General features: G+C 47.0%; 2 protein-coding genes across 5 annotated transcripts in view; one reads left to right on the top strand and one right to left on the bottom strand.

The window, feature by feature from the left end:
• Positions 1-21,253, top strand: part of MCPH1 (microcephalin 1) — a 109,222-nt gene that overhangs the window by 34,080 nt on the left and 53,889 nt on the right. The window lies entirely within an intron of this gene.
• The window catches only part of LOC144718601 (angiopoietin-2-like), a 52,226-nt gene that overhangs the window by 12,952 nt on the left and 18,021 nt on the right, over positions 1-21,253 (bottom strand). For both annotated transcript variants that reach the window (XM_078593981.1, XM_078593980.1), the window contains exons 3-6: positions 16,722-16,880; positions 15,272-15,393; positions 10,877-11,103; positions 4,798-4,925 (exon numbers count right to left, since the gene is read on the bottom strand). In XM_078593981.1, coding sequence (XP_078450107.1) covers positions 4,798-4,925; positions 10,877-11,103; positions 15,272-15,393; positions 16,722-16,880 — 636 coding nt within the window. The remainder of the gene's footprint in view (positions 1-4,797; positions 4,926-10,876; positions 11,104-15,271; positions 15,394-16,721; positions 16,881-21,253) is intronic.

Genomic DNA, 21,253 nt, shown 5'->3' with positions numbered 1-21,253 from the left:
GTGATTGGCGAGTGACATCTGAACTCGTCCTGAACACCCCCCCCCCCCCCACCGTCCCCTCTTCACCAACCCAAACTGACCGGCGTGGTGAAGCGTGAGAAGTTGTGCTCTTTTCAGACGTTAAAAGGAAATCATAGTTATTTATTATTATTGAGTAACTTGCCGGAATGGAAGTGGTAAAGCAGTTGCACTGAGAGATCCTGGCACTAATGAAGAATGATACTTCCACCATGGACCTGGTCTCCAGCACTCTTAATTAATGTAGACACAGTCGGCGTGCATGGTTATTTTAGCAGTAAAAATTGTGTTTAAATATCAAAAGCCAACTTCCCACTCTCGATTATTCTGGTCACTGTCAGGCGTAATTCTAAATAGGGGTGTCCACTCTGGTGCCATCTGGCTTGCATCATGGAGAAATATATTCACTATCAAAGTTCCCTCGCTATCTTCAGCCACGTCCAGTAACCTCTGTGGAAAGCAAAGCACGTAACCTTGTGTGATGTTTAATGACTTCCCATTAATCTAGCTGTTGGTATGGATCAAGGTATTAGCGGGCTTCAGAGGGTTGACTAAGGCTGGCTCAGTGGTTTTTAAGATAGCTTGGAAAATGATTGATAAGCTAGTGAAATGGGTAAGACCGAATCCATATGGCCGTGTGAAAGCTCCACCGTTTATAATGAACCACGCGCACCATCGGCGCGACCGTCGCCAGTGTCAGCGTGAATGCAAGTCGTAGGCATGATAACGTCGCCAACAATGAGTCCTAATACACGTAGGTACATTTAAATAAACTAAACAGGCAACATTTGATACTGTCATCATTTTAAAATTGCAAAGTAGCAAATGATATCGAGGATATCATTTCGGGCTTTCATTTCTCTGCTGTACTGCCAACAGCTAATGCAGACCACATCTGTCCTGATTAATCCTTTTAGAGATTCAGTGGCAAGGAATCGGCGAGTAGAGGGGCCGTGTTTCCCCCGGTTTTTCTCACTGTTCCGAGCATTTACCCGCGCAAAGATTGTAAGGGTTGTGGTGATACGAGATGGCTGTATGTCTACGATTGACGTAACAATTTCTCCATTAATGGATTAATTGTCACGATTCAGGGTCTTATTTACATTTGCTTTAGTGTGCTATTTTTATGTTTTGTCATTCCAGGGACCCAGGTCATTCTTGCACATATGACGATCCTGGTTGAGTTCTGACTTGACTAAACAAAATAAACCATAAACCCGTCACGATGTCTGATCACACAATACACCTAAAAGAGTTCCTTGGGTGTTTATTTATCGAATATTTCCCTGCATGTTATAAAGGTAGGAAGGCAGCATTTTCTCCCCAGATCTGTTATTATTTGTATAAGGCTCATGTTTTTGTAACGCGGACGCACGAATAGGCCTTTGCTTTCCAGACGCGCTTCGATCTGTAACACATGTACACACGCGGCTGCCTGCAGAATTAACCTCCTGAAGGCGAACTCGCCCCCCTTTTATAAAGTTTGGCTTTGAGTGCAGCACAAGGCCCACGCAAGAGTGGGGTGGGGGGCGGGGTGGGGGGGGCGAGACAACGCTTCCTGCCCTCATGCTGGTAAAGCCTTTAAAGGAGGGATATCCTGATCAGTTCTCCTCTGACTGGCGGTCACAGATTTAACAACTGCTGTAGTCAAAGTAATCCTTGCATTGAAACGGTGCTCATCTTCCGTTTACAGCCCTGATCCCGCGGTGACATTTCCACATTTCTCTGCCTTGGGAAACTCTATTTTTATAACAACCACTGTTGACTTCTCCACAAAGTGGATATCTATTTTATTGGCCCCCGATTGATGATGGGCTGCATGAACCCCCAACCAGATCTGAATTCGAAACCTTGTGATTGTGAGCCGTTCGCTCTGTCGCTACCGCACGGCCAACTCTATTTCCCCTGTAGCTCCTGTGCGCTGCCCCATGAACGCTGTGGAGCAGATTCGTTCAGATTTGCCTGGTGTGGTGGCAGATGGCGGTGCCCCGGTGCGTTGGTGGCGGGGTAGGTGGGTCATTGAGAGAACGCACCACGCGATACGACTCTCACTCCTGCCTGGCTGCACCGTTGCCATGTGATGGCAGTACAGCAAGTGGGTCTGTACATCCGTCTGTCTGGATCATTCGGCGTTATCCCCTCGTGTGCACTCTGTTTTTTCTCCACTCGAAGCAAAACGCGCCTGAAATAAGGAATTGGCCAAACTTCCCAATGCAGTGCTCTGCTGGGAAATAATCTTAATACACTCTTACGCTTTTCTGCAACATTAAAGGACATAAATTTGTATTGTTACACATTCTGTTCACTAAAGACTTCTGCTACCATGGCTCGAGCATGAACTTTCAACGAAGCCGATGCCAATCCGTTGCCAATCCGTTTGCTTCGAAGGACAGTGCGTGAATCTCGAATCCCCGGTCCATTTTAAACGCTTTGCACCACCCACTCAGCAGATGACCACACACGGTGTGTGTTGTGTTGATCCACAGATGCATGTGTTCACGCATGCATAAGTTAACATGTGCTATATGTGCTCGAAATGTTCTCTCGTCGTTTGTATTTTCTTTCAAGTCAGTCCAGCAAACAGCGATCTACATATTAAAATACAGTTCCCATTTTAAATTAACTTTATGGCGGGACCCCGGGGTCCCGAATAAACGGAAGTCAAAATATTAATTAATTCATTTATTTTTGGCGACTCCGTCCCACTGCGCACACAAACGCCGTGACCCACCTGGCGCGGATCATTGTGTTGTCATGTCGTCCAAGCGCAGTGAGGACGAATGCGCAGAAGAAACAAAACTTTGAAACTTTAATTAGCGCATCATGCAGAGCTCGTCGAGAGGAATAGATTTCCGTATTGTTCGCCTTCAACAGATATAAAATGACGTCGCAATGCAGTTTATGCGAGAGCCGGGGGCTTATGGGACCCCGGGCTTCCACCATTAGGTTCAAATATATTCATGGATTAATTGTGTTCATATTAATTAATTTGAAAACTATTTTATTAATTTGAAAACATATTAATTAACATTAACACGTGTACTCTTTGGTTATTTCGGTAAAGTCACGTAGAAAGAAAAAATTAATTAAAAGCATACGACGTTTCGATTGCAACACAAGCAATCATCATCGGGTACAAATGAAAGAGAAAACAAACCTAGTAAACTTAGAATTATAATGCAATACAACACAGAGAGTCGGCTAACATAACACATGTAATTAACTTTACATTAGATGCACATTTGTGTACGAGGAAGCTCCGTTTGCTTTTTATGTAGGAGTGTAGAATAGTGTACTTGATGGTTCTTTCGGTAAAGTCCCGTAGATATAAAACAAAACAAATTAAATCACGACGTTTCAAATCTAGGTTGTAGAATAGTAGTTGCCGCATGCCTACCGCTGCCTGGTCGGGAGCCACCAGTGATAATGACTTACAAACCCAACACACCTGTGGGCAGGAATCCAAGGAAGGAAGATTAGTCATCTACAAGAAGGTAAGACGTCACACGTGCTCGGCATGCCGCGGAGGGTGGCGGCTCACCCGACTCGCAGTGCCAACAGTTTGCTTCTCTTCACAAGAAGCAAATCGGGGAGTGGTACCCGCAGCGTTTAGCGCACTATGTGATCAACCCACGACCTCGGATTGATCCCATTCACGGCTAACGCCAGTGGCGAGTGAAACTTGGACCAGTACCAGGGAGGTCTTCACCAGCACGCACTCGCCACTCTCGAAGGATAGCAGTCAAACACCCGCCGTGACTGACGCAGCATGGGGGCCTTTGTCCAGCAGTTTTTTTGTTTGTATCACGAGAGGGCTGTACGCGATTAAACACGATGCTTTAAAAAAATGGAATGGCGGTATACATGACAATGGAATAACTTCAAACGTTGTCTGAATTAATTGGTTTCAGATTCATATTAACGTTTGATTCTTTCCACATTGCTCGTACCGTGGAATCCACAGATGGAACACAACTACTGCCACTTTTGTTGAAACAGTTGCTTAGCACAGCTGTGCCTTTGCAGGCGCCGTGCTTCTACCCGACACGTTTGTGGGTGCTGCGCGTTGGAAATCTGGCGGTGAGCGAACTTCTGTCTGCGTCCCTGATGATGCCGTCTGTCAGCCGCACAAGTGTACGTGAGGTCTGTCGGGCAGATGATAGCGCCGTATCTGTCCCGTAAACAATCGTATTTGAAGAAGCATAGAATTCAGATCGGGTCATGTGACTGTCTTCACCTGAATACCGGTGAGCTCCCCTTTGGAAGTGCGGGTTTTGTTTCCACTGATTTTGGTTTCATGTGCCGAGCAACGTTAAATTAAATCTTTGGCGTTGATGCTGCCTGTTGCCTGAATTGTCATTGCTTAGAGAAGGACCATTTATTAGTCAACTGTGGTTCGGGATCAGATTCAACAGAACGAGATTGTTGATGTGCGTGTGTTCATGATTTTGGAACGGATTCAAAGGACCTGAATTGCAACGTCCCTCTGTGCATGTTTGTACATCGGTCCCACGGGTGACATTAACGTCTTAAATTGGATAGGCACCAGCTATGGCATGCGTGTCGGCCGTAAAGGGTTCCAGCACACTTTAATAACTGTAAACCTGGGTCAGATTTTAAAGCCTTGGTGTTTGGGGTCAAATGAATGATATTTCTACAATGGCAAAAACAGAGTGTGAGTAGAATAACTCGGTTTGCTTTATTTCGTAGCTTGTTTGGTCTGGTGTGCAGCACTGCAGTGTGCTTGGTTGGTTGTTTTGGTCGGAGCGTCAAAGTCACCTTCATGGCCTCGGTGCTGTCCGAGATTTTGACGGTGTAAACGCCGCTGGCCGTGAGTCCAGCTTCGTACGCGTCGGCGCAGTCGCTGAAAAGGATCGCGTCTTCCTTTGCGGGCCCTTGGCTGCTCGCTGATGTCAAACAAAGGCACACGGCGGGCTTACGGTTTCTGCCAGAGCGGAGCTCACCTTACACCGCAAAGCCAAGTATTCCTCTGTGAAGCAGGTAATTGCCAACACATACATTTGACAGATGTAAATAAACACGCGCCGACGTGTGTGGTGGTTATGAAGACCTCGTTAACTCGAAAAAACATTCTCCACAATTGCTTTTCTGACTTCACTCGGCGAGCCGTGGAGCGTCGGTGAGAGCAGCGCCGTCCTGCTTTGTGAACGTCGATAGCTGACCCACCGTGGCCACAGGTTAACCGGTTGATTGATTAGCGTAAATCTCATTTTATTGCACCATTAAAACGTGTTTTCTCTCGCTGTTATCTTTAAGAAACTAATCTTAGAAGAGGCTGCTGAAGAAAGCTCAAGACACTTGGGCTAGTGTTACCGAGTGCGGCGAGCAATAATATACTGTTGCCCCAGCGCTGACACGAAACAGTTGCTGGGCTTTGGCACCACTTTGTGTTGGGCCACTCTTCTCATAAGGGCCCTGTCACTCACACGGTTTGGCACGCTCCCGTGCCTCTGGGTCGATGTTTTATGGGCTCCTTCGCGCCGATCGCTGATCCTGTTCTGTGTTTCTCCGGCACCGAGGAGATTTTCTCCCCAGTTGGTGGGAGGGCCAAAATTTACAAGGCTGTTGACAAAGGGAGGCCGCTGCTCCTCGGCAGACACTCCATTAACAGCCTGCAGCACATTCTTGTCAGCCATTGATAGGCTCTTTGTGTTTGCTTATTATAAACCTGCGATGTTTGTTTATGTAGCTTTTACGAGTGAATTGAATTGAAGAGGGTGGGGGGCGACATCGTCTGCTTTTGTTCAGGGGCTTCATTTGGCAGTGTGCTGGGGATTGCGTCACAGATTGCTATTTTACATCACAGCGTCAACACAAACACTCATCTTGGTGGGGTGTTTTGCCTCGTAGCAAGCGGGTTGCTCCTATGCGTCAATGAATATATGGAATTTATCCTGTAGAGTATTAAAGACAAGTTCGGGGATGTATTTGACGGTCTGGTTTAATAAATTCACATTGAGCATGTGAAGATTATACTAACAAAACACCCCAGTTAAGTGGCAGCCCAAGTGGGGGCCAGCCGCTTCATAGTAAAACCACTGTTGACTTTGCACATAATAGTATGCGTTTTATTAACCTTGGAGGGATGATGAGCTGAGTTGACACCAACCAGTGTTTGAACACGTCGCCTTCTGATGACACGAGTCACATGCTCTGACCACAGTGGCATCTGCGTGCTTAAAATAACCAAGGTAGCTTTACATTTTAATGTTTAATTTAAAGTAATTTTTCTTTCTGTGTTAACAGAACTTGAAATACGAAGCCAGTTTTTTTTTGCAGTGTGTTATCTTGGTGGTCACATCCGCCATCTGTGATGAAGCGATGTAGCAAATGCAAAATGTTGTCAGCATGGCGTGGTGAGTAAATGCCAGGAGAGAACGTTTCGTGTTGGTGTGAGAGAGACGGGCATCGCACACACTGAGGGGAGCACCGTCATCAGCGAGGAACGTACTTGTTCGGGGCCCTATTACGCTCTTGCAAGTAAATCGCAAAAGTGGCTCAACCTCTCGCTACCACTGCATTTTTTCTTGGGTTAACCACGTCAGTGAATTGCACCGCAGGTATCCGTCCACATTTGGGGCTATTTAAGAGTGTGGCTATTTAAGAGTGTGGCTGTGCTTGTTGCCATGACGATGGGCTCTGAGCAGCATCGACTGCATGCCCAAAAACAACAACACTCAGGGGAGTACGTTGGCAGTGGCAGACACGCACACGTGGAAAACACCTATCGCTCTACCTTTGTCGTTGACGTGCATCAGAACAATGTGTTCTCCACATGAATACTCTAGAGGAGCCATTGGTTGTCCGCAAGGCCCATGGGGAAGCGTTCTGCAGAACTGTTGCAGTTACTTAGATTTTTTTTCTCACAAGACGCAATATGTTTCATCTGGCGGTGTTTCGACAGCAATCCGCGGGTCCCGAAAGGTTGGGAGCCACTGCTATAGCCAGTGTCCCATTTCTCTGGTCTCATAAGTCTGTAATGCTGTTGCCTGAAAATTTACCATATTATTACATCTATAATTTGTCCGACCTGAATTTTACTATCTACAAAATATCAGCATTGAATTTCCACATTGCTCTTTCACATGGACTTGGCTGTTTCCCTTTTAGTGGTTGTCATGCTGGTTCCGCCGTGTGTGTGAGACCGCCTGCCACGTGGCTGCTGGAACCTGTGCTTGGCTGCGTGTGGGATCCATCAACAGAGCCACATGCTCCGCTGTCATCGCGCTGCGTCTGTGCTTCGCACGTTCGTGTCAAAAATTAAAATGGACAGTTTTTTTTGGGCATCGGAAAAAATGCGGGGGTTGACAGCAAATGAAAATGTCTACCTTCTGGTGTATGGATTTTATATATTTAGCTTTGTCATAAATGTTTCCAGTTGATGAAGTATGTTGTGTGCGTGTGCCTGTCGTACTTCTAAAGCCAAATGAACGATGGCTTGGTACTTGTCGCAATTGGCAGCCTTGAGCCGTTGATACAAATTCTACATTCCTGTGGTTGGGTCAGACTCTCCATAGCAGTTAGATACAATTACGTTCTGATTGCAAAAATAATACTATGCCCCTATCATGGGAATATGGAATTTCTACCACTGACTGAGGGCCACCAACAGAGATGAGCACACCCCCAGCATGATCCAGTCTCAACAGGAAGATATTTGACATTGCCCTGACCGGTATATAATCCGACAATTATTAAACTCTTGGTAAAATGCAATACAATTGATTTAGCTTTCTTTGCACATCACTGTGTGCACAGCTTCAGAGATAACATCAGCAGGTTTTGGCCAGAGCAGTAGATACTTGACCACCCTCATTGATATAATGCAATAAGGCCCAAGACAAAGCATTTATTTTCACATCTGCAGTCCATGTGACTGCAGAGTCGAGGCTCTGCATCGGCTTTGTGAGGTTTTTTTTTTACACAGAACTGAGCCGGCTCTTTTACATAATTTGCCACATATTAAGCGGAATTGATGGACTTCAGTTGTGCGGTGCGTGACGGTCTGGCACTGTCGGCCACGTGTGCCGCTGTCCCTCGTGGGAGTTAGTGCTATTTGTTGCTGGCCTGCTTTATATGTTGGGGCCTTTTGGGGCGTGTTAAGCAAACTGACAAAAAAAATAGATGAAAAAAGTTTTTGATTATTTTTCTATGATAGATTCAGTTTCGATTTTTCTCTTCAAACCTTTGGCCAGCAGATATTTAGATAAATATGTTTTTCATGAGATCGTTTAACAAAACGATTGAGTATCGTCTTTACGCGTGTGATTTTATAATGATCATGAAATATAGTTTGTCTTCACGTTTGTCACGTGGTAAATGCAGGCCTTTGTCATTTTTCTACGTAAGTGAGATAAGGCTTTTAAAAGGGAAGAATGTGTCACTTTCTCCTAATGTAACTTTAAAAATGTGTGCGGTCTGTGTATTATTCTTCCTTAAATAAAGTGGTGGTTTTCGAGTGAGATTTTACCATACTTTGTGACAATTTTAGTTCACATCATTAACTAAAAACATGACAAAAGTAGTATTAATGATGTATGATCATGAAACAAATCACAATAACGTTTCAAAACTTTTTTTTGAATACATTGATGTTCCCGGAACGTGATAAGCAGGGGATCATTTGCAAAATCGCATACAAGAAACCCTTTTGGGAAATTTAAATGGATTGCAGGCAACATTGAATGTCTGTCTCTAAACATTCTTTGGCTTAAGGAATGGGAGCGGCCGTTGTGTTATTTCGTTGTCCGGTTTCAGAGGATAACATTGTAGCATTATTTAAGATTTACGGTGACCTGCAAAGAGGCCTTTTAGTTGTGGGTTTTTTTTCAAGTTCAAAAACTTTCAAACGTAATATTAAATACATGTTATAGGATCAGGGAACACTGCCAGTTAGTTTCGTCTCTCCACCGATGCTGATATATTAGGTGCTTTCAATAGGAATTCATTAAAGTGCTGCATTACAATAAGTAGATAACTAATACAGCGTGGTAAATGTCTTAAGGTATGCTTTCATTTAAGTATAGAATGTATCCACGCGGCCAGCACAACATTAACTCTAAGCGTAATGCATTTCCAAGTGTGTACTTCTCTGTGAGCAGCAGCTAAGATCGCTGGCTTAGATTTAGAAGGTGGGCAGGATTGACTTTGCTGTGCATGTTTGGAGGCAGGGTGACCAAACGTACTCCGGGATTGAAATACGTGGCTGCGCTGCGCAATGCTGGTAGATGGGCAGATGAAATCTCGAGGTCAGATGTTTGGGACGAGGCACATGTGTACGCACGTATGTGCGTCCAACACTCGGGCCTGGGGATTTATCAGCCGATGTCAAACCCCGCTCAGAAGGTCGAGTGGGCGCGACACTTTGGGGGAGGATTTGGTCACACCCGATTTGCTTCCTGCTGAACCGGAGTTTCCTCAAGGGGGGGGGGGGGGTTGAGATTAACATGGGCAAGGATGCCCATGATGCAAAGTGTCTCCCTGTTCAAGCAAGCATCGGGTGGCGCTCATTGTCCACTTCCCCATCGCTGAGGCTACTTTACTTTATCCTTCAGAAACATCACGGGTGACTATCCCGCAATTTCATTTCGCACGCACACCACACGTGATGTAAATGCGTTCAGAGCATAGCTTACACATGGCGATATCCTCTGTGAATACTGTAACTAGGGATGAGCTGTTTTCTCGCGTATTTTTTAAAACTTTAAATTCTGGCTGGTTTTTAATTGCCGTGGTAACCAATGGTGAATTCCAAATACTGCAGAACTGAACCTACTTTAAGCCTTCTGCATTTAAATATTGCTCTGATTTTGTTAACTTGCATGTGTATTGATCAGGTTTCACAGGTTTAGGTATGGATATTTTTTGCATCTGGAAAGCATTTCTGAGAATTTCTGATGTTATTGATTAAAGCACTCCATGGCTTAGTGATTACTTTTCTGTGCCTTTCGCGAAACTCCAAAGTGACTTCAGGGTTTAAGTGAACTACAACAGACAGTGGCAACAGTGTTTGCCCTAAAAATTAAGATTCCTTTGCTGCACAGGTCAGCATGCTCACTCACCTCTGGGGCTTTTAGCAGTCTACTTCACATGGCTAGCAGTGGCTTTGATGTATGAGTGTCCTCATACCTTGGGTGAAATAAAGCAAATGGTAACAATATTGACCATCCTTTTGGAAACCTTTCTTTTTAAGGGAAACCATAGACTGCTGTACCAACTGCATGTAGTGCATCCCTTCAGAGAGGAACAAAAGGCCTCATTGCAGGGTGTGCAGCCACTTGCGTTCAAGAAATGAGTGTCGTTGTAATGCTTTGGAAGACATCAGCCTGGCTGCAACAGAAGCTTCGTGAGCAGCTTTGGGTCACAGGGACCAAGAGTCAAATATGCACACTGTTTTGTCACAGAAACTTGCACGTGGTTGACTGCAACTTGTTTCCCACAATGCTCTGCCACCTCATAGGACACGTGGTAAAGCTTCTAAACGTCTGGGAGGCTCAACCGGGCCACATGGCGAGCTGGCACCCCCTCCCACTTTTCAATAGCCACACCCACTCAACCACAAGTCCCGGCCTCACAGTGAGTGGCCTCCCCCTCCCTCCTCCTGATGCTGGCCCCGCCAACTGCTCATAGGCCCTGCCTACACCTCCGCTAGCCCCACCCAGTGCCCACATCATGAGTCGAGCATGACATTTTGAAATGTTTAATGTTTCAATTGGTCCGAGTTTGAGGGTGGACACGGGGACAGACCTTCTTGAACCACCGGGACCGTCTTGGCCAGACCCAGGACGTTTAGGGTCTCTATCCTGCACGTGTTACCGTGGCCACCGCCGCCGTGTACCTTGCGCGATGGCGTTGAGCAGCGTGCGCACCGTCTCGGTGAGCTCCGCCTGCTGCCGCTGCAACACCGTCTGGTTGTGCGTGGCTCCCAGCAGCCGGCGCTCCAGGGCGTCCATGAGCTCGCCGCGCTGCACCACAGCCTGCTGCAGCTCATCGCGCTCACGCCGCAGCGCCAGCAGCTCCTGCTGCTGCCTCTGCTCCACCTCGACCACCTTCCGCTCCAGCAAGCTGACGTCCACCGCGCAGCCATCGTCAAATGGCACCGTGTCAGTCATCGTCACTTACCAAGTCGTGTTACAGTGTCTCCCTGCTGCTCGCTTGAGCGTTGGGCCCTCATCTCCACTGGCAGTTTTTAGGCACAGGAGGGAAATCCACACGATTATTTTTTACATTTTACCTGGATAATTCCTTCAGCTGGAACATCTCGTTTGCAAGTGTGTTTGCGGTTGTTACCATAACAGATGCCATTCTCTCCATAGGACAACCACTGTCTCACTGAAGGGATGCTAATTTTATTGACCCTGGAGGGATGATGTGCCGATGTGACCCCTTGCACAGGAGCACTGTGCCACGGGACCGCCCAGCGGGGTACGTTTCTACTGCTGTGCTGGGCATCCATTTGCAATCTCAGCGGTGAGGGTCCCTCCTCATCGAAGAGCAAAGCAGAGTTTCATTTAGGAGGGAACCTCATATTCTCTCATCACTTTTACTCACGTAGCAATACCATCAGTTCTGTTTGTAGGGAGTGGAACGTGTTTGCACAACCCGATTCTCGGTTGTCTTCCACATCCCACCAACTATGGAATGCAAAATGTTTCGTGCCAAACAAGAGAACGTGGACGTGCGTGCGGAAATGCTCATCTAATGAACGTGATTGCACGTGTGCCGACCGTCCAAGCCCATAACCACAGTTTTTTGTGTTTTTCAAACACAGTTTCGGAGCACAGGCCCAAAGGCCCAAGGAATCAAATGTCCAGGAACAAACAGCACCATCAAAGTTGTAATAGAAAAAAGTTAACGCCTTTCTTGAATTGATTAAGCTAGGGAAAAGAAACGATGGGAGACGATGGGAGGGAAATCATCGTTTTGGAGTCGGGTTCTGATCGTGGGGTAGAGATCTATCAGATTGTGCTGTGCCTTTTGCGCTGGCGTGTTGGGCTGTCTGCCTCACAGTTCTTGTAGCGGACTTCATAGCTATGGCAACTGCACCTCCGATTAGCACGGTTGGCTATGTACGGTGCAAAAGAAGTTCAACATACGGTACATACGTACAACAGAACACACCAATGGATCGTGATAAATCATGCGCGCTGCTGCCGGCAGAATGAGCGATCGCAGATTTCTCCAGATTGGTGCTCCCCTTCGCAGCTGGGGCCCAACATCTCCACCGAGACTCCCTGGGCGAGAATAGATTTCTGCCATTCGACATTTGCTTTGCCGTATGTTACGTGCACCACAAGTCGAGGATTATTACCCTTAAACAAAAAAACCCGGAGACTATTATTACACGTAAAATTTAAGTTGTTCACTGCAAAAGTTGAGGTTATATGACATTAAGATGAATGGATACCGATTCAAAGAGCTAGTAAATATGTCATATTGTGCAATTGAGTCTAAGTTGACACTAAGCTTGACACCTGTGTTTATTCTCTTGCTTGTGCTCATGGTGGGTTTTTATCATTAAAATGTGACACAATTGGAAATGAAAACTTCATTATTTTCCGAATATGGATGGGCTGTCCATGTGGATAAACTGTGTCAAGTGCAAATGAATTATTTAAATCAGCTTCGAAATCACTGCTTGTGGCAACATTCAGCACGATCGTGATTTATTACGCACTTGTTTTAAGAGCCCTCTTTTGGCGCCGTGCTCAAGCTGCGCTTTGACTGAAACAGCTCGGCAAGATTTTCGTCGTTCAACCGGAGCGCGTCCGTGGCGGGTCTCGCATTCGCAGGCAGTCCTGGTGCGATGCCCTTGAATTGTCAGGAAGGGCCGGTCGCTTTGAGCGATGGCAGCTCGAGAGCTGCCGGGTCAAGTCGGGGGAGATGAGCGCCGCTGTTTGAAGAGCGCAGCTACGCCTGGAAGTTCAACTTGTGTTCATGCGGGACCAAGTTGTTCCTGCTTGCGTGGTTTTACAGGATTTTTTAAAAATATTATTATACGCCTCGCTGCGTGTACGTGCGGGTGTTATTTTACCCATATTTCATTGTTTTTGCCAATCAACGAGCAGTGAGAGTAGAGAGGAAAGCTTCCTGCACGTGATGATCGCAGTCTCGAGGCGCGGCGCCAGACTGCGCCCGGGAGCAACGCAGTGCAGGGCTGTGCTCTGAGCCGGGCCGGTTCGTAGCAGCTTCACCAACACCAATCAAGAGAGAGTTTGTTGTTTTGTGCAGATTTGACGACCTGGCTTCGATAAATTAAAACTCTTCGATGCTGCTGAAGAAGTAAACTCTTTTTTGCCGGACCTCCCGATGGCGAGTTCAAATCTGGGTTGGGGGTTGACTGAGCCCATCAACCCTCCAGGGATAACATCTCATGGGAAAGCCGACAGTCGTTGTCTTGTGAGTAGACTCGTCCCTGCCATAGGAATGTTGAACTTTCACCATTGAGCTCACCGCCTGCACGCTGATTTGAGGAGTAAATCACTTGAGTGGGACTGGGTCCCCTGTGTGTCAGCGGTGCTGGCGCAGGAGCGAGACTTGGTCAGCCTGCCAGCGGAGAGTGCAGATGCTTCGGACACAATGGGAGTCGTGTCCAATAAACATTCTTGAGCATCTCGTAGAGCTCCCCTTTTTTTGTGTTACAAAGTGTTCTTGTACCGGACCGTTGTCGGAGGTTGTGGCAAAAATATTACAACGTTTTTGAATCATATCTTTTCATGACAGGAACATAATGTGCAGTGACTGATGTTAATTCAGCCCATCATTCCTCCAGGGTCAATGAAATCAATATCACTCTGTGGAGAATCCAACAGTGGTTATCCCAAGGGGGAGGCACATGCTCCTGCCAAAGGAATGTCGAATTTCCACCAGGGAAACATGCAGGTTATAAATATTTTTGCATTAAGCATGTTGCCATCATTCTCAACATGTTTTGCAATGAACCACACCGTGACCTCTGAAGCTCACTACTTGTGCAGTTTAAGTGCTTCTTAAATATTTCCGGATTTTTACATCTGTGAGCATCGTGAATGTTGAAGCTTGTGGTCAATGTCTGTTTTCCAGAGTACGTAATCACTGAAAATTGTTGTGCCTCTTTCACATTTCTGATGGGAGGGAGTACGCTATGTTTGTTTCGCGCTCTTTGTGTGGTTGCATAATTTTTTTTGTAACAATTCATATCATCCCCCAGAGGGGTCTTCTGGGGGATGGTTCCCAATTCAAGTGGCCACTGCAGACAGAAGTCTCAGCTTCCCGCCCTGCAGAGACGATTTTCTTTTTCCAAATTGTATCCGTGATTCACTGCCCTGACATTAGCATCTGGACAAGACACTATTTGCAAGGTCGCCCATGTCCTTAGACCCATGTCCTTAGACCCATGTCTTTAGACCCATGTCCTTAGACCCATGTCCTTAGACCCATGTCCTTAGACCCATGTCCTTAGACCCATGTCCTTAGACCCATGTCCTTAGACCCATGTCCTTAGACCCATGTCCTTAGACCCATGTCCTTAGACCCATGTCCTTAGACCCATGTCCTTAGACCCATGGTTATATAGCTGCATAGACAACAACACGTGGTTACATAACGACGTGCAAGTTTATTTTACTATTTGCCTTGAGGTGAACTTGTGTTCAACTCATTTTAGTGCAGCGCAGTTTTAGATGTTGATGAAAATGCATAATGTCCTCAAATCATTGTGGGTTCTCACGTGAATGGAGAAGACTTTGTGTTTCATTGGCTTTGATTGCACAGACAACTGGTCGTCTTTTGTGGAAAAATGGCAGGCAGTCATTTTGCAAAGGCACCTGCCATGACCCCCTCATGGCTATTTCTGTGCCCCTCCAAGGCTGTGGATCTCAACCGTATTGGTACATTGCAGCCCCCCCGCCCCCTAATCAAGGCCAAGGGTCCCTGCGCCCTCTCACCCAGCTTCGTACAGAGAGATGTCCGTGTCTCTGGTCAACGGCGGTGGGTATTACAGTGTTTTGTCACCGCAATTTATATGTATGTTGAATTTATTTCGCACCATACGTAGCCAACCGTGCGAATAATTTGGCGCTCGTTCCCCACACAGATTCAAAACTTCTCTTGCACAGTGTCCATGCCACAGCCTGCACCTCCCTCCTTCCCCACCCCCCCTCGAAATGCCTTGTGGGGGGGCACGACCCGACCCACAAGTTGCGAACTGCTGCTGTCGGTGCCCGAGCGTGGACAGCACCGTGATCCTGGTTACCTGTTTTTGTCGTGCAGCCGGCTGATGTCATGCGTTTGCTGCAGCACTTCTCTCTCCAGCTTGTTGGTCGACAGCGAGTTCTCCAGGAGCTGAATCTCCAGCCTGGTCGTCTGGTTTAACACCTGCGCCGCATGCAGCCGACACGCAGTAGAGCGACACTCCGCTGAGATCTCATACTCTGACCTTCTATTCTCTCCAAGGTGTATGTGGTTTAGTTTAAGATTTATGCCCAAGTTGGAAACAAATCTTTGCAAAACAGTCTTGCTTCGTACATGCAAATTTGCAATGAATGTGTAAGATAATCAGTCATTTTGAACGATGCAGCGGCTCAGATAGTATAACTCGCACACACACACACACGTATGCATTCGAGGCTCATTGGACTGTGCAGCGCTGTATATGCGCAGTGTCCAAGCGCATTACGCTGTAATGAATTCTGCAGGCAGGTGCGGCGTGATTGTGCTAATAGTTATGGCTGTCGAGCGGAGGAAAGGATGATTTATTATGCGTTCGTGTAAGTGTAGATGACATACATAAATTATGTTGTCCGACCTAACTCGAGTGAAAAATGTATCCAGCCATGCCCGCGCCGCTTTGTGCAGACGTGAGTGCAGTTAATACATTTTCACGCTTGTGCGTTTTGATGCCATTATTAGACGTGATGTTTTTTTTCTTTTAGCAGCTGCTTTATGACGCGTCTGCTAAACCACTTGCACAAGTGCCCTTGCTGGAACCGACGACTGCAGAAGGTGGCTGTGCTGTCACAACGAGCTGTTGCATATGTCCAATAGTTTGTGTTTGGTACGTCGCTCTCTGTGGGTTTGTGTGCTATATAGACACACTCTGTCTTTTGAGACAATACATCTTAAGTCCTCTGCTTTAGCTCTCCATTCAAGCCTCGTTGGGTCACTTACCTGCGATGCAGGGAATGGAATGTGAATGCGGATTATTTTTGCTTTCAGTGTAAGGGCGTAGAGCTTTGTGTCCGGACCACTGAAGTGACATGTACTTGTGTAGCCTTGCTCAGGGTGCAGACTATGCACTCACACCAACTGCAGACTAGCATTGCGGGCTGGACATTACTCGAGTGTTTGGGAAGAGCAGCATTTCGCACCAGTGATTAGTAAACGTAGAGCACCCTCCGTAGCATGGCATAACCATTCTGATTAAAGGAAATACGTTCCAACTTATCCGTGCACCAGGTTTTGTGGCCTTGACAGTGAGGCTGTACAATGGGTCAGAGTTGGGTTCACCGGGATATGCGAGTGCTGCTCTTCGGCCCTCCGATGTGTTTTCGGGTTGTGCCGCGTGGCGTTGGACACAATGTGCGATACTTGTATCTACACGCTGGGAGCCCATCGAGGAACTGAACCTCGCAGCATCTCCTGCTGGACAGCCCGGGAAGAGGTGGTCTGGCCGGCGCAGCGCGCCCGCTCGCCCGCCCCCTTACCTGCGCCTCCACGTCGGAGAGCTTGCGCGTCTGCTCGGCCGTGTGGCTCAGCAGGCTGGTGCCGATCTGCAGCATGGCGGCCGTCTGGTTGTGCACGGCCGTCTGCTGCTGCTGCTGCGCCGTCTCGCTGTGCACGCTGTCCTGGATGAACCCCTCCAGCTGGCGGCACGCACGCACACAGCGGGGCTTCTTACGTTTACGTTGTGCCACGTCACGTCGATACAAAATAACGATAGCCGACAGTCAAGAGCAATGACGACCTAGCAGCCGAGGAATGGAACTCCTTCTAGAGGACATCCACTGAGGAGACAGAGTGATAGAATCAGATTGTGTGCAGGTTCCAGGTGGATTATTATCTTGCAGGATAATGAGATATGGCAATGGATTGGGGAGGCCTTCATCCAACAGTGGATTTATCATAGCTAATGATGATGATAAATAACAATAATGTCTCGCTTTTGTCCAGAACATCTTCACTGAGTCTCAAGGCTGTTTTACCTGATGGCCCTGTATTGGCATGTTTGGCCAATTCCGCTAACGAATGGAATACTTGAACAAGCATGGCTCGGCCCTCGTCTCTATTATTCGCTCTTAGCCAGTGGTGGAAACTCCGAACTTCTTATGGTAGAGGCCAGATGCACCATTGGACAACCACGGTAGACTTTCCAAACAAGGTGAGGTTGACCTACAGTGCATGTTAAACTTCGCTTCTTATTTAAACGTTTTTTTGAACGATGGGCATGAAGGTATTTTCTTCTACTGTTTGGTGGAAATTGCTGTGATTTTGTAGCCTTTTTCCCAATGAAAAGTTACGTAAACTGCATTGCACTTGTCAATGAGGATGTTAATTAGGCAAGGCAGTTCAAACCATTTAACTATACTTGTATTCTAAAGTTACTATGTTTTAACATAAAACTAGTCAACATAAATATTTCTCGTGTAAATAAATGCATGTAATGTGGAAAACAAAGTTTCTGGTTATATATATAAAAAATACATTCTGAAAAATGCCATCGCTTTTGATTAAATAATCCATTGTGGATAATTTGGTTATGTTCCCTTCCTACCACTCACGTCAACAATTTATACAGTGGCCCCTGAAACGCAAATTGCACTTGAAGCCTCCAGAGCTTGTAAACTAAACTTTTCTTATTATTTATATTATTCTCGGCACTGCTATTTATTTGGCAGTTCTCAACTCGCAGTTGTTAGGACGAGCGTTCAACGTTGCAGCTTCACTCCACCCCATCGTTTGCAGAGCAACTGGTGCACCCCATAGGAATGTGGAACGTCCACCACTTACTCAAGACCTTCAGTGGGAAGGAGAATGTATGAGCAGGGGAGACACCCTGACGCCTTTTGACTCTCATGAGTGAAGTTGTCTTTGTTTTGTTTTCTGTTGCAACGTCTCTGTCTGGTGGCCCCAGTTTTGCTCGCTGGCATCACTGCTGCCGCTCCTGTTGCTGTGAGTGCCCATACACTGAACGAGATGTCACTGCCTTGCAACGTTGACACATGACTCTGTGATGCGTGACTCACTTACTCCAGGCGTGCCAGACACAAATTCGAGAATTAAATCGTCTGCTTCGCTGTCAAAGCCTAAAGCGGGTGGAGCGCTGGGTGCTTGTCACGAGATTTGCACCGTCCGTTTGGTGAAACCAAGGGAAAGTCCCATGGTCGGCGTGACCACATGAGAAAGATTTGTTAAGCATCCTGTCGAATTCCATCAGGCCACATCACACACAGCGTGTTGTGCGTTTGAAGCAGAAATTAAAGCATAGTTGGTGGAGTGTGGCAGCGCTAGCGGCAGCACGAACGGCAGCCTCTCGTGCTGGGCCGTCTTGGTGGTGGCTCCTCTTTTGCCGGCAATCGGTGTGACCAGCCCAGCTGCTTGTGTGAAGTCGCACGACTGTGCTCCAACGGCTCCTCAAAGGGAAAGCTGCTCATAGAGAGGGAAAGCCGAACCCAGCTTGTGTTGGGATGCAGTGAAAAAGTTCTCGCTTTTCGGCACTATTAGGCATACTTTTATCTGGCCTAAAACCACTTTACCATATGTTTACACTTTGTAATGGATAATGCATTGCAACACTTGTTGAATATATATGCTATAATCTAATCCACACCACCGTAGAGTGTTGTGCCCTGGGGATATTGTCATGGTGTGGGGATATTGTAACGGTGTGTGGACACGGACCCTGCGATTGGTTTACTTTCATTCAGATGTAAGTGTTGGAATAAAACTTGCACTCGTTCTATTCACGTACTTTGTGACTTACCGTTTCTAAAAATATAGCAACGCATTTTTAACAGGCATTGCTGGCATCGTGTGCTATGATATCTGCACTTACAGGAGTGCCCTAACTCTCACTGGATTAAATCTGCCACACGTAGCTTATTTCTACTTCAGACGTATTCACTGCAACTTAAACACCCTCATCAGCTCGAGGTCAAGGACGTGGACAGTAAACGTCGTGACGATCGTTGATCCCCTCTGCTTCTGAGTTCTCTTTTCAGGTGGCTCAGTGGTCGAGTGACCGCCTCACAATCGGAGATTTTGCGAGAATTCAAATTCTGGACGGACGTTGACTCATCGTCCCTCAGGGGTCGAGTGCCACTGTGTGGAAGTAAACAGTGGTTGTCCGATGGATATACTCACTCCCGCCAAAGGAATGTGTAATTTCCACCAATGGCTCCACAGGGTTGTAAACAGGAGATGAGCATGGCATAAATGCTCATTTGAGCAGGAAATCACTTTGACTTTTACTTGTTTTACTCTTTTCATTCCACCACTAAGTGCTCATGTATAAAGCGATAGACACGGGTGTGTACATTGGCTCCATAGCAGGAGTGTTCGTCAAAAGGTGTCTGGGTCTTGCACTGTGAAGAGGATTCTATTGTAAGTGTATATATATAAAGCAACCGCTTAAAAGTTTGTGCTGTGACCGAGAATCGTTCTGTAATGGAGGTGACAGCGGTGGAAATTCTCGTGTCTGGTTCACTTCCTCATCGCGCCGGGGTCCTCGGCCCCACAGAGCCACGGGCAAAGATTGATGCCTCGTGGGTCGTCACCCCGCTTGTGTCAGGGGGCAGACTCTTCTTCACTCCCCTGTACTCGATATAAATATATATATATATTTCACGTAACACAGAACTCTCTCGAGGTTTGACGTCTTTGTCCAAGACAGAAGTTCCGGCAATGTTTTTCAGGAAGACTCGTGTCCACTGCATTAAAGATGTCTGCAGTGTTTGCTTATTTATTTAAATATAAATGGCTTGCACCTGCTATGGCTTCCTGTAGCACCATGCAGGTCCAGCAATAGGCTGCAGTGCGCTCTGGCATGCGTGCCCAATCTGTGTTCTTTGTCGGTCACACCTGTGATTGTGATTTTTTACTTATTTACCCAGGAAAGCCACAACGAGTCTGAGGCCTCTTTTTTCAGGAGGATCCTGCATTGTAATCGGCCAGGTGGCACGGCGGAAGAGTGAGCGGCTCGCATTTGGAAGACTGTGAATTCTGGTTAGGGGTTGACTCAGTCCATCATCCCTCTGGGTCAATAAAATATGTACCACGTTGTGACATAGATATTCACCCCCCACTGGAGAACAGCACTGGCTCAAGTCGAATTTGAGAAGGAAATAATTGTTTTTACCTGCATCACGATTATTGGGCCAACTCTAATTACATCTAACGTTTTTAGCTTGGGAGGAAACAGGGGACCCCAGAGGAAGCCCATTTAGAATAGAGGAAGAACATGGAAACTGCACACAGAAAGGTGCCTTAATCGAGAATCCAACCCAGGATTTTCTTGCTGTGAGGCACGAGCGTTAAGCCGGCTTGAAAAGGAAAGAGGATGTGAATCGCATAATTGTGTTGTTTCACTTACATTCACACGCAGACGAGCTGCAGCAGAGTTGCCGTCACACGATAGTGCCGCTAAGTCTAGCAGAGTGCCCACACCGCGTGTGTAGGGACACGCGCGCACCGGTCGACGCAGCGCAGAGTGTGGCTTCTAGCGGTCCAGCGCCTGGCTTTGAGAGCCTCACGTCAAGGCGTGCCGAGTCGTGCACACCACCAGTTCTGCTCCGAAATGATTGTGGATGCAGTGAGCACATTTTTTTCATATTGCCATTCACACGTGTGCACACGCAGGCACTGTGCATAAAAAAATTAGATGAATATATATTTACATTCGTGACTCTAAGATTGGCAATAATTAATTACAACATATACACTCATGTTGAGGACTTTGTCTCATCCAAGCCGTGTTCAAGCAGCACACGGCAGGTCACAACAGTCACACACTCACCCACTCGACAAAGACAAAGATCCCCCATATAGCCTTAGCAGACTGTAGGGGCAAGTGCTGTTAGCGAGCACCTATGAAGGCCGGAACGGTACACGAGGGGGTGGGTGGCCAGCACCACGCCCGACCGCCTTTGTCTCCCCAGTGGCGATGTTTACACACCACACTGGGTACTCATTTGATGCTGAGTCGACCTAGGGGAGGCCCAGGACCGGTTCAGATAATCGT

This window comes from Lampetra planeri, chromosome 5 (genome assembly GCF_965212315.1).
Source record: "Lampetra planeri chromosome 5, kcLamPlan1.2.h2, whole genome shotgun sequence".
NCBI classification, from domain to species: domain Eukaryota; kingdom Metazoa; phylum Chordata; class Hyperoartia; order Petromyzontiformes; family Petromyzontidae; genus Lampetra; species Lampetra planeri.
This window is presented reverse-complemented; position numbering and strand designations above follow the sequence as displayed.